At 42.8% G+C, this 16,821-nt stretch overlaps 1 protein-coding gene across 1 annotated transcript in view; it reads right to left on the minus strand.

The window, feature by feature from the left end:
• LOC115245115 (neurogenic locus protein delta-like) overlaps nucleotides 1-16,821 on the minus strand; it is a 45,205-nt gene that overhangs the window by 26,171 nt on the left and 2,213 nt on the right. Inside the window, exons 2-3 of the mRNA XM_029823236.1 lie at nucleotides 12,862-13,164; nucleotides 382-442 (exon numbers count right to left, since the gene is read on the minus strand). Coding sequence (XP_029679096.1) covers nucleotides 382-442; nucleotides 12,862-13,164 — 364 coding nt within the window. The remainder of the gene's footprint in view (nucleotides 1-381; nucleotides 443-12,861; nucleotides 13,165-16,821) is intronic.

Consider the following 16,821-nt stretch of genomic DNA (forward strand, 5'->3'; position numbering starts at 1 on the left):
TAAAAGGGATAAGGATCAAGAGGTAGTTGACGCAGAAGGAGGAGGAGGAAGAGAGAATGCCCGGAGGATGCAACGTCTCTGGTGAGTGTCATGCTCGGGGGACCGGAAGCGCCTTCTTGACTGGTCCACGAGACACCGTGTCGTTCTCTCAGCGAACCAGCTGGACCACACATGCCCAACCGACGGCGACCTTCCTCTGCCTTCTCTCACGGCTTTAAAACGCGCACAACGCCACCACGACTAATTTTACGATAATCCTTCGTCATCCCGACTTTTTACGAGCGCGTGCGCGCATGCACACGCACGCACTCGTGCCCGGCGCGACGATATGCAATCTAAAAAAAAAAAAAAGTAGAGAGAGAAAAAGGATTGCATGCTCACCGGCCGACTGCGTGCTGTTGTCCGCGTCGTGATAAGCCTCCACTATCAGCGAGAAAGTACCCTGTGAACAGAAAAAGAAAACTGTCATGAGTCTTTAACAATCAACGTGTTTTGTCTTGAAATATAAAACAAACTTAAAGAGGATATTAATCGATTCAATCTTACAATTAAGTACACATTTTAGATGATCCATAAGTGTCACGATAGAATTTGGAACAGAATTCTATTTATAATTTTATGCGCCACGTAATATACAAAGAAGTAAAATACAGAAAAATATGTATATCACACATATTATAGAATGTGACGTTTTATCATACACACAGAATTCCATCGTGAATTATAGATCGCCTAAAGCGGACGTTTTTTCAACATTCTGATATCATTTAAAAAACCGCGATATTCTCGAATTTTTCTCGACCGTAACTCGCGCACGCTTTCGAAAGGTAACGGTATAACGGTTGGAGAGAAAATATTTCCGCGGTGAAAGGGTTTAATAATAAATTAAACGTTTCGCACACGCGGGACGTGCTGCGTCACGTGCGCACCTGCCACGCATGCCTCCGCCACGCGTGCGCCCGCCGGCAAAGAACGACGACGAGCGTGCAGGGCACCACCACCACCATCATCACCATCACCATCACCATCATCATCGTCGTCGTCGTCGTCGTCGAGTACGAACATCGAGGAGAAACGGTTACGCGTCACTGGTAAAAGGGGGGGGAAAATGAGAAGGAGGGGAACGCAAGCAGACCCCAGCGAAAGAGGACAGGAAAGGGGACTATAGACACGCGCGAAAATCACCCTCCTTTCGTGTATTATCGTTCAGGCACAGGAGGGGAATAGTCTCGGTACCCCATGGGGGTTAACTTCCATAACCACGTGATATACCGCCGCTGTAAATCACGCGTCGCATTTAAGGTACGCACGTGCGCGCGCGTGCGAGGCGTTATTCGCACGTGGAAATTAATCGACGGATAACCCATTACGTACTTAAGTCGTGATTTTAAATCTTCTTTCAGTCTTGCACATCCTCCGCTTTTCTAATTGACAAAATAATATTCTCGAGAAAAAAAAAAACCTCCTCCAAAGCTGTCGAATACAGAATCCCTAAACGAGAAAGAAAATGCCGGATCCCCGTAGTGTACGCACATGGCTCTTCTGCGAGACCGTAATCTGCAAGCCGAAGGATACCCAGTAAAGATACCCGAAACGATAGCTCGTAAATCCCGTAACGATACTCCCGTCGCGCCGACAAACCGCACATCGTGGCTTCGGGCCACGACATGTCCATTGTTGCGGCACAGTTGTGTAACAGAGGTGTCCTACAATCGTGCGTCATCGGTGTACAGTAGTGATAATGCGTCGTTTAATTATTAACGTCACAGAACGAACATGCACGGAAAGAGAGCGACCCCGGGGCGGCTCACGGCGTATTATAACGCGACCTCGTTAGAGTCGTCGCTGTCGCGCGGAGAATAATAAATGTTTATATCCGGCGAGAGAGAGAGAGACGGTGGGCGAGTCCGCCCGCCATTTCCCTGTGTATGTGTGTATACGTGTTTGTGTTTTGCCCGAGTCCCCGGTAATCCCGCACGAATGTCATTTTCGCACATGGAAATTTATGCAAACGCCGCATTACGCTCTCTCCCTTGAGCTTTCATTTCGCGTATAATGCACAATCTCTCTCGAGTACGAAATAAAGGATTGATGAATAAAAAAAACAAAATAAAAAAAGCACAAATAAAATAATAAAACATAACAGATAAAAAATTTAATAATAGTTTTATAATTGTAATTATGCAAATTTCGAAAAGAATAAATTAAAGTTTGAATATATATTCGCGTTTGAAACCGAAAAATAACATCCATTAGAATTTCAAGGTTTCTCTCTTTTTCTCTATTTAAATCTTGTAAAAAAAATTCCTGAAAATTCCCTGATCGTATTTTTATTCAAAATTTTTAGGGATGCAACTTTTCAGAGAATAAGTTTCTTATATATATAATTTGAATCTTCATAAATATAAATAAATATATTTATTTATTGAATAAAATAAATAGAGTACAAGCCCTTTATGACTTATTGTATCTTGAATTACTGATCGTAAAGTCAATTTGAATAATATACGATAAGAGTAGTAATATCACATCTAAAAGAGAACAAAAGAGTATAACAATCACTCGTGAATGTGTGTACGTCGCCGTAATCATTATACTGATTATCACAATTCGGTTAATCACTTATAATATAAAAACAAAAAAAATTGTCGAACAATTTTTAAAAAATCTAACAAAATTCTCTGACTTTTCAAAGTAAAAAAAAGTCTCTGAAAATTCCAAGTTTTCCAAATTTTTTCAAGGAGTAGATACCCTGATTGAATTTACTCGATCGATTAATTTGTGCGAAAATAGACGTAATTCTACACTATAGAACACCCTGTATAACACGCGTATTTCTATCTAAAATTAGCTCAACGGTATATGCGAATATAAGTACAGATGAGGCAGATGCCCTTCGCGGCGAAAGGGTTGAAGGACGCGCGAGCAATTTGTCTCTGTTAAAAGAAGCGCGAGCGGAGAAAAGAGAGAGGCGCTGGCGCAGGTTGTGGTGCACCTTTTGCGACGAGGGATACCGAACCGTGTGCGAGATGCGCCCGAGGCCGGTCCGAGGGGCCTCGTCGATGCACGGCGAGAAGGGCGAACAAAAGGGGTAGAACGTATCGTAGTAGGCGTAGACGGAAGCGAGACGAGTTATATACCGCCTTTTTCTCTCGCGGCAAGGACGCGTTCTCTCCGGAGGCTTAGGCACGCGGGATGCGCGTACCTTCCGAAAAGGAGAGAAAAAGACGATCTCTTTCATAGCGGAGCAACAAATCAGGAATAAAAGGGAGAAAAAGAGGGAGGGAATAAATCGTCGGGAAGACAAATGCCACCGTGATCGTCCGCTAATTTATTACGGGGGATCGGAATGAAATCGGCGAGGAATCGCGGTCGAAAAAAGGCGCGGTTCTCCGCGGGAACAATGCGCCTTGGCTCGTATATGTGCGCGTTTGTGTGCTCGTACACCGGTAGCGGCGATTACCGACGAGCAGCGTACGATGTTGGAAGGAGGGGTAGAAATCCACAGGACGATAAAGACGATCAGGATGGAGGAGATGAAGGAGGGAACCCGCTCTTGTTCTGGCGAGCCTCTTCCTCGCGCGGGAGACACGCGGAGGAGAAGGAATCGCGACGAGAGATCCTCGACGACGGCGACGGGAGGAGAAAGAGGTTGCGCGGCCGCCGATGCGATAGAACGAGAGGCGGCAGGCGCGGCCGGCGTGATACAACGAGATGATGAGGAGAGGAAGGAGAGGAGGGAGAGGAGAGAGAGGAGAGAGGGAGCGAGACTCGCTCGCGCGGCAGTCGGTTCCCACGGCTGCGCAGCATACCTCCACCTTCTCTCGCCTCTCTTTTCCCTTCTTCTCCTCTGGCTGGCCCGTTCCTCTCTTCTCGGGTCCGCGTGTGCTCCTCTTTCAACTTCTCCTTCTATCTCTTTCTCTCTTACCCGCACATATACGCGCGACGCACACAAATATGTATTTGCCATCGTTGTCTCGCTTCTCGCCTCTCTCGTTCACTTTCTCTCTCTCTCTTTCTCTCCGTCGACTCGCGTTTCTTCACGTACCAACAGGACGTATAGCTTCAATCTCGGCGCGCGTGTATATACACGCGCGTATTAATCATCATGGAAAACGATCGCGCGATGGAAGCGGGTAGCAACATGTAAAGACGGCGCGGGGTCGAGTGTCGTTGCTCGTTATCCATAGTTTTATCCTTCTCTCTTTTTGAAAGGATCACAAAGATTTTACCATTGCTTTCACCGTGGAAACGCATTACCCAATTTCTCGAAAACGCTATGGGACACGCTTCGGGACGTCGACACCTCCAGGAATGAGAGGACGCATAAAAATAGATGAGTCACGGGTGGACACACACCATTGTGATTGCGATAGTCACGATGCAGTCGATTTGTAAAACGATCCGAAGATCGAACGAGAGGATGAAGAATATATCGATGGGTGGACCCGAAATCCGAGTACACAGAGTATTATCTTGAAGCAAAAGAGAGAGAGAGAGAGAGAGAGCTCTGTTCCAGATACAATGGTATTATTCACAAGTTGTGTCGAAATTCTCCGAAATGAGGAAACACGTATGAAAAATAATATTATCACTCGAAAGTGGAACCGAAGCCTTTGTGAATGGCTGCCGCTCCATTCCTTCCTCATTCGTCGTAATGCGAACAAAAGTCACGCTTTCACGGATCATTCTTAATGCGAAACGATGCGGCCTCCTGTTTTATTAATGCACGTTTCGATCGGGCCGACCGATTACCATTTTCAACTTTCGACTCTTATTGTAATTATGGTATGAATGTAAAAAGAAAATTCTGCTTTTATTAAAGACAAAAGCATTACGCAATCTTATTTCGACAAAAAAAAAAAACGCGTTTAATTTAAGGAGTAATCGGGAAGAAACGAGGCTTGCAACAGGCGATGAAGTAGGTGATGAATAATGGCTACTCTATCGTTCATGTCGAGCGACAGTATATCGCCCAAGGGAGACAAGCAGTCAGTCAGTCAGTCAGTCAATAAGGTTCACCCGCGCGCGCGTGCATCAGCTGATGCGTATACCTGCCCGATGACCACGTGATACGGGGACCCGGAGAAAGAGAGAATGAGCGAGAGGGTGGGGCAGGTCTGACATATGTTACAATTTCGCTGCGTTAGCGGAAAAGGAAAGGGTTGGGGAAACAGCCGGCACAGTGACGTCCTACGATATAGGTCCCCGACGATTAAATTCTAAGGATCTCCGCATCAACGAGATGCGAAGATCTCGGCGCCGCGATTTTTATCGCGCGAGAGAATTAATTAGTCTGAAATTATTAAATTCCTACGATTAACCGTCATTTCTCGCGCGTAAAAAAATAGTTTTATATTCCTACATATTTATTTACATCTGAACTTTATATTTTCGCACCGGATACAGAATCGCAGGTTGCCACGAAGATGATGCTGCGTGTCATATTTCACACACGCAGGGCGGCAGACAAGACAAGTAGCCTTGGGACAAAAACCTATTTTCGCCATTATCGCGCGGGACCCTCCTACTTAAGGCTTCCTTATTTATTTATTTATTTTTTTCTTTACAGCCAAGAAGAGGCGCGTGACAAAAGAGCGGCAGGAAACAACACCGGCCCGGGCATGGGAGAGGAAATGGGTTGAGAAGCGCGCTTCTTCCGCGTTAAACGGCACCCTCGGGCGACGTCGTAATAGCGATCTGCGAGAAAGAGAGAGGAAGAGAGAAGGAGAGACCGGAAGCGTATCGGGGAAACGACGCACCGCCGTTACCCGAACTCATCGCTCTCAAGGGAATAAATTCGAGCCTGAACTCGATTGGTCTGTGGCGAAAGGGTACTTCCCGTATTTTACCGTTACGTTTGCGTCGAGATCGCAAAGGGACGTGAGGAATTTGTTCTTCCTCAGAAAATACGATTCGCAATATCCTCTCACTATTGTACAGAGTGTCCAATTAAATTTGATCAATTAAAATATCTTGAAAATTAAATTAGATTTTTTTCTCTCCTGCCATTTTAATTTCGAAAGGATATTGATATGATATGATGAAAGTAATTTTTGTTTAGATGAAAACATCTAGGCATAAGATGATATCAAGAACCTTTTCATTTTTTAAATATCATTGTGATTGTTTTTCTTATGTAAATCGATATTCTGTCATTTGAAAGTATAAGATCATTAAAAAATGAAGTTTGAAATATTTCATAATTTAATTTAACTGTGACATAAAAATATGAAATATATATACATATACATACATATATATATATATATAAATTTTATGAATAATGAATCAGCCTTTCAAAAAGAAGATCAAAGTGTTTCGCACAACACTGACACCGGCTTCAAACCCAAACACAAAAATTCGTTGACAGATGTCAAGTTCGTATTATACTACGATATGCAAAATAGAAAGAGAGAGAGAGATAAGAAAGAAGGTAAGAAAAGAAAGGAAAAAGGAAGAGGTACCGCGTGCGCAAGAATTGGCCGGTAGGGGAAAAGAGGTCGATCGCGTGCGAGATTCTCTTCTCGCAACGCGAGACTAAAAATACGCGCCGGTTTAGTTTCGGGAACGTCGCCGTCGTCGTCGCCGTCCGCTTTCTTCTATCGCACGTAATTTATGTTAAACATCGGGAAGCCGCGTCGCGTCGTGTCGCGATGCGCCCAAAGTTCGTTCGTTCGACCTTTCGAAGGCGCTCGTGCGGGCTTCTCGTCTGGGACGCGAATCACGCAGCCTTTTCGGCCGTGGGACCCACGGCTCGGGGCCCCACCTTTCCTCCCCCCTTTCCCCCCTTGCTGCTCCATGATTCCCATTACTTTCGCGGTCTCCTCGTTCCCCTCCTCCTCTCTCTCTCTCTTTCTTCCTCGAGTCTCGACCTCGCAATCGCGTTCCGCGAAAACGCATTTAAGAATGCTTGCGACGTTGCTTTTATCTCCACAATTCGATAGTATCATATGTTATTTACGAGAGGAGAAGGGGAAGGAAGGAATGCCAAGATGATTCATGTATTTTTATATTACACACGTGCATTAATCTTTAGCGGATTCTCCATAAATCCATTTCGATGTCCTTCCTAAAAATCGGCGTTTGCAATTATTCCAGTTCGATTATTCGCATTATCTCCATTAATTTAGACGGTCACGATATTCCCCGATTCCCTTTTTTTTCGATTAACGCGATCACCTCGTTCATAGTACACTCAAAAAAGTGGTATTGCAACTACAGCAAAAACTTTCTGGGTGCGCAAAATTAACCGAGGTACATAAATGATTAGCAAATACTGTGATATCGCATATGTTTCGCATTTAATCAATCTAAGTGACAGAGACAGAATTTATATCTGAACTGTTTGTGAAATTTAGAAAGAATGTTTTTCTGTGACGCCTATCCATGTTAAGGCCAATCATACTTGTCATAAAGTTTGGCTGTGGTACACAGAAAAAATTAGCGGCAAGAAACAAATAAATATATAATCCTCACATCTAACATATTTGTATAACGCGCCCAATCTATCTAGCTCTTTTAAACAATTTCTCTCAATTTTTCGATGCAGTTTTAATTGGCAGTTATATTTCTCACAAAGAGTGTTCTAGCTGTAGTATCGAAACTCATATTTATCCAATGCAGTGATTAACATTTGGCAATGGGACCTAAATTTTCTAGAAGATATTATTAGAATATTGCTGCTATAAATTCTATATGTAACAGACAATATTCTAACAGATACAAAAAATAGCGATAAATTTTTGTTGTGACACCTAGAAATCTACCTATATATGTAACAAATATTCTAACAGATATAAAAAATAGCGATAAAGTTTTGTTGTGACACCTAGAAATCTACCTATATCAGCAAGACATTTTTTTGAGTGTATCATTCCGGACACCGACGTCTCCTATATACATAACGTGTGAGATTATCGCGGAAGGAAGTTACGATGATCTAAAAATAGAACGGCGAATTCCCAGGCGATGTTACAAAAGCGATGAGAAAGAATGGAAATACGCGCGCGCGTGTGCGCGATTAGCGCGCGGAAAATCGCGCAACTCGGGAGAGGAGAGCGCGCGCCTCGCAACTCGCGAGCACAGTGGCCGCACTGTCGCGGGTCGCGCCTCGTGCTGTTTTAATAAGGCGGCTCGTGTACACGAACGTAAAGCCAATTAAGGCGCGCGCATAAGAGACTGTTGCCGACCGGCACGCATGCACGCATAAGAAATTGTTGCGTCCACAGAGATTACGATTACGTATCGAGAGATCAGCCGCATTATGTATTTGTACAGAATATATATCGTATTTCACTTTAGATTTTAAGTATATTAAAAATCTTAAAGATATTACCGTGTGAAAATTTTTTCGAGATATATACAATATATTAATTCACATTTAAAAATCTGATTTAATTTATCGTAAAAAGATTCTGGAGAATTTTATGAGAGCTTCCTAAAAAATCAGAAGAGAATCTTTCCATCAATCGGTTGTATGTAATTTTTCTAAAATCTACATAATGCAGTTTTCTAAAATCTACAAGGTGTGTGCGATCGATGGGAAATTTCTAATCTCGCTTCAAGCGTTTTACGCATCGTGAGGCGTGAAGATGATGATATAAAATGTCGATTCGATCATACATTACTCGATTTCGTTAAGTCGAGCCGTTAATTAGGTAAAGACATTTAATGAACCTGTCCGGGGACATAGTGAACGAAGAAGGCCGTTAATTCGCGCGTCTCGGTCGCGGCAAGGAAGTGATTTACGCGCGTTGCACGCAACTGTTATTTATAGTATATTTTATCGGTTCTCGCTCGTCTAATGTTCGCGCGTATACACATGATCCGAGTGAGCGAGTCATTTTACTAATTGCGAACTCGGCTGTGATCAGCCGCGGTAACAACGAGCTAATTCACTTTTTTGCCGTCGCTCGTTACACATCGCGTCGTAAAATCGCGCAGAAACGAGCGTTATAAGTAACGAGCCGTTTTTGCAACGATATTTATCGCGATACGCTTCGATAAAAAAATAAAGAAACAGGTTAATTAGTAATAAAAAAATATCTATTTGCCTGTATGTGTATGTTAATGTGTTTGCCGTAATTAAATCGTACTCGGTAATAGCTATCGGAATGAAATTTTATATCACCGCTTCTCCCCACGCGCACGCATTCCTCTTGATGCAAAACCGATTGTACGAGACTTAGAACGTAGTCGACGAAGCCGCTCTCGCGCGCTTTTCTCTCAAGCTACGAAAATAAATCTAGTACTCTAAATAGCGAATGCGGGGCTTACGTCGGTTTCCAACTATTTCGCGCCGACGATATCCGGAACGTGCCCGTCCGCCAGAAATCGGTCAGGAAACGTCCAAAAAGCTCTCTTCGCGAAACTACGATCATGTGTCGGATCGTCTTCCGAGAATTTGAGAGGAGCCAGTCGTCGGCTACCGACTTCAGTTTGACGCCGCCACACATCAAAGCCGCCGGGGCCATCGACAACCGCTCTCGGGGATAATTTCGACATTGGTGCGCGATAATCCTATCAGCCGCGGTGCTGCGGGTTTACAAACCACCGGCGGTAAATGTCGAAGAACGCACGTGCCCGTATATCATCCGGGCGTAGGCGAGAAAGAGAGAGAGAGAGAGAGAGAAAGCCAACTTATTTTGCCTTCGCACAGGTCAAAAGTCTCGTCTGTTCAATACACTTGCGATATCTAGTGCACGAAGAAATGTGAACGTAAAAAATGCATCAAATATATATATAAAGGGAAGAAGTTGATGCCAAAAAACAAATTTGTGAATAAAAAAAAAATAAAAAAGGAAATAAAACACACAAATGTAGAAAAGTATATATATATAAAGAATAAATGAAAAGAGAGGGAAAAAAGATGGAGAGAGACGAGCGCTCGTTAGAGGCGCGAGGGGCGCCATATGGGTTAGTAAATTTAACTTTGCAAGCGAGAAAGAGAGAGAGAGAGAGAGAGAGAGCCCTCAAGGAGAACGAACGAGAGAGAGAGAGAGAGAGAGAGAGAGAGAGCACAAGGCAGAAGGAGAGTACGTGGGAAGTGTGTAGAGGCGCAAAAGAGGCCCCGGCCATCTGCTGCCGGCGGCGGCGGCTCTGCAAGAGCGGCGGTCTCATAGTCAGAAAACGCGCGAGCACCGACACGAGAGGATTGACGTGCGCCCAAGGATGCTGCACGTTGGCGCGTCGCTTGTTAGTTTTAGGACAATGGCCCGATCTCATTGAGTCATTCATAAAAAAAAAAAAAAAAAGGATCTTTTTTCCGTCCGTCTGACCTCACGGGTTTTCCACGTATCTCCTCACGTATTATTTAGTCTATTTCTTCTCTTCGTGTATATTTACTAAATTAATTTCTGAAGAATATGTATGTATAAAAATCTCGCTGACAAACAATCCGTACGATTCGATTCGATGCGTGTTTCATGAATAGTGTAAAGCGTGTTTTTATCATAGCCTTGAAAATGTTTATATGTTACGATCTCAAGTTTCCTATGCTTGTCGTGCCTTATCAATGCTACATACATAACATCGACTCTCGATCATGGCCAGGAACTTTAATGCATAAAATGGAATAATGAATAATAACATTGAAAAGATTTTATCTAGAAAAATGTTATATTTTTTACGCCGTTTAAATAAATTATAAATATGTATCTGCTATATATCGAAAAGTGGATAATTTCTTGATCATTCGATCCAACTTCTATCGATCATCGCATTTAAGACGAGTCGTGAATTTCGGCGCCTATGAGAGGCAAAGCATCGCCAAGAAACAGCAAGCAGCATCAGCAACAACAAGAGGGAGAGACAAGTGTTACTCTTTCTTGTTGCTCTTTTTTTTCTAGCCCTCTCTTTCATCATTGCACCGACGGCTGCGTGCGCACGCACGCGCGTGCAAGCGATGCCAAACGCAACCCTTATATATTCTCTCTCTCTTTCTCGTTCCTTTAACACAATCAATCTGTCTGTACGTGTTGGCAGCCAGCAGCGCGCGAAAGTAGGAAGGGAAAAAGCAGATGCGAGAAGAGTGCGTCGATCCTGCGCACGTTGCGCGCACGCGAGAAGAAAAAAAAAAAAGAAAAAAAAAGAAAGGAGCACGCAGAGACGATAGAAAGTAACTAACGCTCGCCCTTTTCGTTATTTGCACGCGTCGAGCGAGACGGGAAATCAAAGTCGTGCGAGCGTGCGTTGCGCCGACCTGTTGCAAATGCGACCGGCGACGCGTGCAACGTCTTCCTCGGCACGCATCGCACGTGCATCGAAAACTAGGGTGACCGGCCGGATAAACATCTCGCCAATGTATTTTGAATCCGCCGATATACTTCGTAATTCACTGTCCAATGGCGATAAAAATTTCTATTGTTTTTTACGAAATCCACCTACACCCATGCACGCAGGCGTGATTAATCGGCCGGTCATCTCGATCTGCCGCGAAACGCGATCTTCAGGAGCTATACGAACCGAACGGATCCTCTCGCTCGATCTTCTCGCACGCGAGAGACTTGCCAGCCACTTCCGCGCTAATTAGTCGGCTAGTTATGTGCCGCGGAACCGAGAGCGAGACTATTTTCCGCGCGAGATAAGATCGCCATATATATATATATATATAAAGGATCCGTACGACTTCGTTTTCGCGCACGTAATTTCTCCGCGCGTGTCCCTTATCTCCGTTCCGGTGTTTGCTGAAACGAGACCGAGTCAGGTAATACGCTCTCCCGATTAGCATCCGTGACCAGCTGCGGTCAAACGAACGGAAAGCATTGTTCTTTTCCGAGAGTCCGCATCGCTGTCGTTTTTTTCTCTTTTCTTCTAACATTGTCATCTTATTTTTGCCGTTAATTGTGATCAGAAACGAGCATGTTTTACATAATGGATCATTACGAAACTTATTTATTTTTAAATGAAAAATCCGTATCGCGTCATCGGCAAGACTCGGGGAAATCCTCAATCCTTATCGTCTGTCCTTTAATTATATAATATGTCGCGAATCTTTATAGAGAAAAATATCGAAGATTGAGTTTTCTTTCGCTTCTTGTAATTTATATCACGCGAATTTATGTGGAACATGGTGTGTTATCTGTTACCACACGGTCGTCGACATTTCATACTTCCCACATTGAAAACGTTTATGCTAATCTGAGACTCCGGCAAAAAATCTCCAACGCGCGCACGCCTCTCGTAAACATATCGCAAGAGGTTGTTCCCGAACGTTTTGTGAAAGTTTATAAATCATCATGTATAATTCGACAATGATATATCCCTTAGGTTGTCTCGGGTCTATCCTACAGTGTACAGGAGAGTGTACAATGTATCATGTTATTATTTCAAGAATGCAAGAGATGTCTTGCCAATATTACAAATCAACTATAGAAAGTTTGACCAGACTTTCTCTTGATAAAAAGTTTGCTAAGAAACAAAAATAATCTTTCAAAATTTTCATTCTGGAACACTTACACGGTTTGAGAATCATTACTGTTCACATAGATTAGTTCATCACTCCATTTTTAAAGAGATATTTTAAAAATATTTATGCACAATTAATTTTGTTATACCAAGATTGAAATATAAAAATGATAGCAGTTTTAAACTGTTTCTAATTTTTTTTTTCACCCCCGTTAGCGTGTTCCAGAATTAAAAATACCTTAGAAAATATTTGATTTTTAAATTTTTATCGATATATATCGTTTTATCGAAGATTATAATATGATCAAATTAAAGCCTCGTTCATTCAAATATTCTAATTAATTCAACGATGATAAATATGTGTCTTTTATCTTTCGACGTTGATTTCGAGAAGACGATGAATTTCTCGGCTGGATTAAATGACACGTAAAATATATCGAAGAGACGACTTACCGGCCACGTGAACTCGAACGGGAACCTGATGGGGTTGGTGAAGCTCGGCAGGGCGGCGCTCGTACTGAGGTTAACCACGTTCTCGCCGAGAACGGGCGTCACGACGTCGCCGTACGTGCACGGTGACGTCGTGTCGATCTTCACCTGGTACTGCTTCAGGCAGACCCGGAACCTCGTCTTGCATACCCCCGAGCATTCGCCCATCCTGGACGCGCTGCCGGAACAGCACTTGCCCAGGCTGTCCTTGCCGTACTCGTTCACAAAGGACTTTAGCCTCAGCTCGAACATCCCCGAGGCGCTCACCTGTGAAACACATACGCATTTTAATTCGAGCGAGCGCACGCATCGTTTTCCGAGAATTGACACGAATTAAAAAATATTAGAGATATTAATATTAAAATTAGAAAAATTAGAAACGCAAGGCACTTGAAACTAAAAGAAATCGTCAACTTTGAGCAACGTGCCAATTCATCCGCTTAATAAAATCTGCAATAATTATGCATTATTAAAACAATAGAAATTTTCTCTCTCTCTTTCTAGAGGGGGAAAAAAAACAAACAGATATAAAAATCGTGCATTACATAGTTTTCATTAAAAACTTGGTTAATTTTTAATTATGAAAATTGAAAATTGTAAAAAGTTCTTTTCGAGGGGCGTCAAATATTGCAGGGCATCGCGAGAGTATCTCTAATAGCTCCGCGTGGGATCGTAATGCGATCTTAATAATGTCGGTCTGGTCGACAGTTGGCGGCGAATCATCATGAGACATATGAACAAGATTCGCTATCAAACGGGACCTCTCTCTCTCTCTCTTTTCTTCGTTCGTGAGACAGGGGGGTCATCGTCGTCTCGTGCCCCACGACGTGAAACGCCGCAGGAGCACGTGTGCGCGCGCGTTTTTGCGGACGTGTCACGTCTCCCAGGAGGAGAGAAGCGAGTCGATCCGACAAAAAGCTCACGCGCGTCCCTCCTCTCTTTGCACAAGAACATACAGCATCCCGAGACGTTACCGCTCGCGCTTCGCCATTATAATCGAATTACGAAAATACGCCACGATTTACCGCAGATTCGACGATTTAGCTTTTTGTCCGTGTCGATTGATGTTACGCTCAGTTTAGTTGACCATTTCTCTATCTCTTTAGAAGCGGAAATGGTGGTCAGCGGCTTAGTAAACGTTCAAAATAACAAATTGCAGAATAATTTTTCTTTAATGCTTTTATACGATATATTAAAAATGAAGGAAATTATATTATAGAGTGAATAACATTGATAAAAATATACTTTTAAATATTTTATATTAATTCAAATAATATTTCTTATCTCGGTAAGTGAAGAAATGCGTATTGATACTTTTTTCTTCTAGTCACATTTGATCAACTGTCAAAATGCTATTACTAGAACCGATGGGATATTCCTTTTTGAAATCCATGTAGATGTAAAACGCCTGCAAAAAGAGACCGACCAAACTTGTAAATGCATCAACGCTCTACTTGGCTCGCGAAAGCGCTTAACCAAATTACCGACTAAAGAACCAACTCGCAAAATACAAAGTGAAAAAGGGTGTATCAATCGACACGTTTTTCGACGGTATAAAGTCGTGGTCGGCAATTAACTAGCGCAATTGTCGTGACTGTATCGAAAGTTGACTAACGAAATATACCACTCTCCGTTTTTACGTCAATATTATTTGATTAAAAATATAAGCTTGCTAAACAAAATATAAAATAAAGAGGCAATTTTCTTATCTGGAAAAAAAAAATGGAAAAAGCACACGCGTTAGTCGGGGTTCAACGATTTCTTCGAGCTATCGATACATTTGCCCCCAGACATCATTTTTATATCGTGTAAACACATAGCGCCAACGTCCAATGTGTCTCTTCCATTTTCTGTCATCGTCGTCGTCGTCGTCGTCGTCGTCGTCGTCGCGACGCCGAGAGTGCTCGATCACCATGAACATGATCATCCCTGTGTGTACGTAGTGGAGACAAGCATACAAATACTTTTCTAAAACGGAGCTTCCCACGAGATATTGTATAGCCGAGAGCGAACGCGCAGCGAGGTTCTTTAAGCGATATTCGAACGACGAGCTCGGCATTGGCTTTCCTCTTATCGAACTTCTCGTCTCGCGATCGTATATCTCGCGCATCAATTGCCATCGATAAATTCGCATCTGCCATCGAGAATATTCTCATGTGTACATATGGAGCCACATATTTGAATCAGCTGACATTATTATATAGATAGTGCATAAACTTTTTAATGTTATCAAAAGTTTAAAAAAAAATTCTTTTATATCGAATTTTACATATACTTGATTGTAGTCATAAAAAATGAGCCGAGTTTTCATGTTAAACACGCTGTAAATTTGAAAAATAAAATACTCTACGCGACCTTGCCTGATATAAATAAACGTTCGTTAGCGAATAAAGCCTGCACCGCGGAACAATTCGATCGACTCGCGGCAATCGGCTATTTTTAAAACAAAAGACTGAATAATAATGGGTCATTTATTCTATTTTCATGAAGTAATCGCGCATATAATTTTTCGTTATATTTACGATATATTATATATTTCTATTTAACTCTAATGCAATTGTCTGGTTTTTATTTACTTAAACACACGAATATCCTTTGCGATAAGAACGGGTCTCTCGATCACTATATCTGGCGTTGCATTGCGGGATTTACAGTCGATGCACTTGGTATCGCGGCGAATCCCCGTCCCGTTAGTCCGCATCTCGCGAAAGTAAACGATTAAACGAGCGCGCGACGGAGAATTGTTGCGTACGACACACACGCACCGACGCACGCACCTCGTCGTTGCTCTCTCACGATGAGGAGTCTCATTTTTGGCGCGCTGGAAGGTTATTCTGGGAACCGAGAATGGCCGCCACGCATATTTACGGATACAACACACACCACGCGGCGGCAACACCGAGACGGAACGGTGCGTTTCGTCACACACAAAACGCACTTTCGCCGCCCGGCTCACCCTTCACACGCCTTTGAAAAAGGCGTCTCGCCTCCGATTGTGACTACAACAACCGACCTATTGGTACACCTATCGGCGTCACAAAGGATGTTGCCGACCGCTAACCGAGATCCTGCTAAATCCTGCGACGAAGACTCGAGAAATAATATCGAGAATAATCGCCAAAGACGGAGAGCCTAATGCGGTTTGAAACCATCGCTAGAAGCACCATCGGGGGAGAGAGAAAAAAGAGAGAGAGAGAGAGAGAGAGAAGAGATAGAAAAGTGGAGTTAGACACTTCTAAAAGAGTGCATCTCCAGATTTAGAGTTGCGTGCGCCACCGAATCTGTCGTTAGGGACGGTCTTACTGCTCTGGATGGTAAGAGAGGAGAGAATTTTATGTGCCTTCGGAGAGGAACGGATCCTCCGAAGAGAAAATAATATCTTGACAGAAAACAACATCAAAGACTAAATAAAATTAACTAAACCGTACGAAAAATGCGGAATAAAAAATAATTAACAAATGATAAATTGTGCTAGATACTGTTGATATTAAAAAGCGTACATATTATTTTAATATTAATTAAATTCGATAAATTAGATTTAGGGAAAATTCTAGAAACAAAGTGACTTTTACGTGCTTTGGCGAATAGCGGTCTCAGCATCGCTGAGAGATAAGGCAGAATCGTGCACGATGAACGCGAGAAGGATCAGCAGACAGAGAGAAAGAGGAGGAACGTGCGAGGGGAGGGGCAAGAGAGGATCCGAGGAGACATCTCTCCCAGGAAGAATTCCCTCGGAATCTGTGCGGAGAGGAAACCGAGAGAGAAGAAAACGGGCCGTATAATACGCGAAAAATGCACTACCTCTTCGTCGCATTCAGTAGCTTTTATAAAAAACGCGGCTTCGAGAAACTTAAATTGCGAGTCTACAAAAAAAAAAAAAAAAAAAAAAAAAAAAAAATTTTAAAAAAATTTTTGAAGAAAAAA

This window comes from Formica exsecta, unplaced genomic scaffold (genome assembly GCF_003651465.1).
Source record: "Formica exsecta isolate Colony F162 unplaced genomic scaffold, ASM365146v1 scaffold122, whole genome shotgun sequence".
NCBI classification, from domain to species: Eukaryota; Metazoa; Arthropoda; class Insecta; order Hymenoptera; family Formicidae; genus Formica; species Formica exsecta.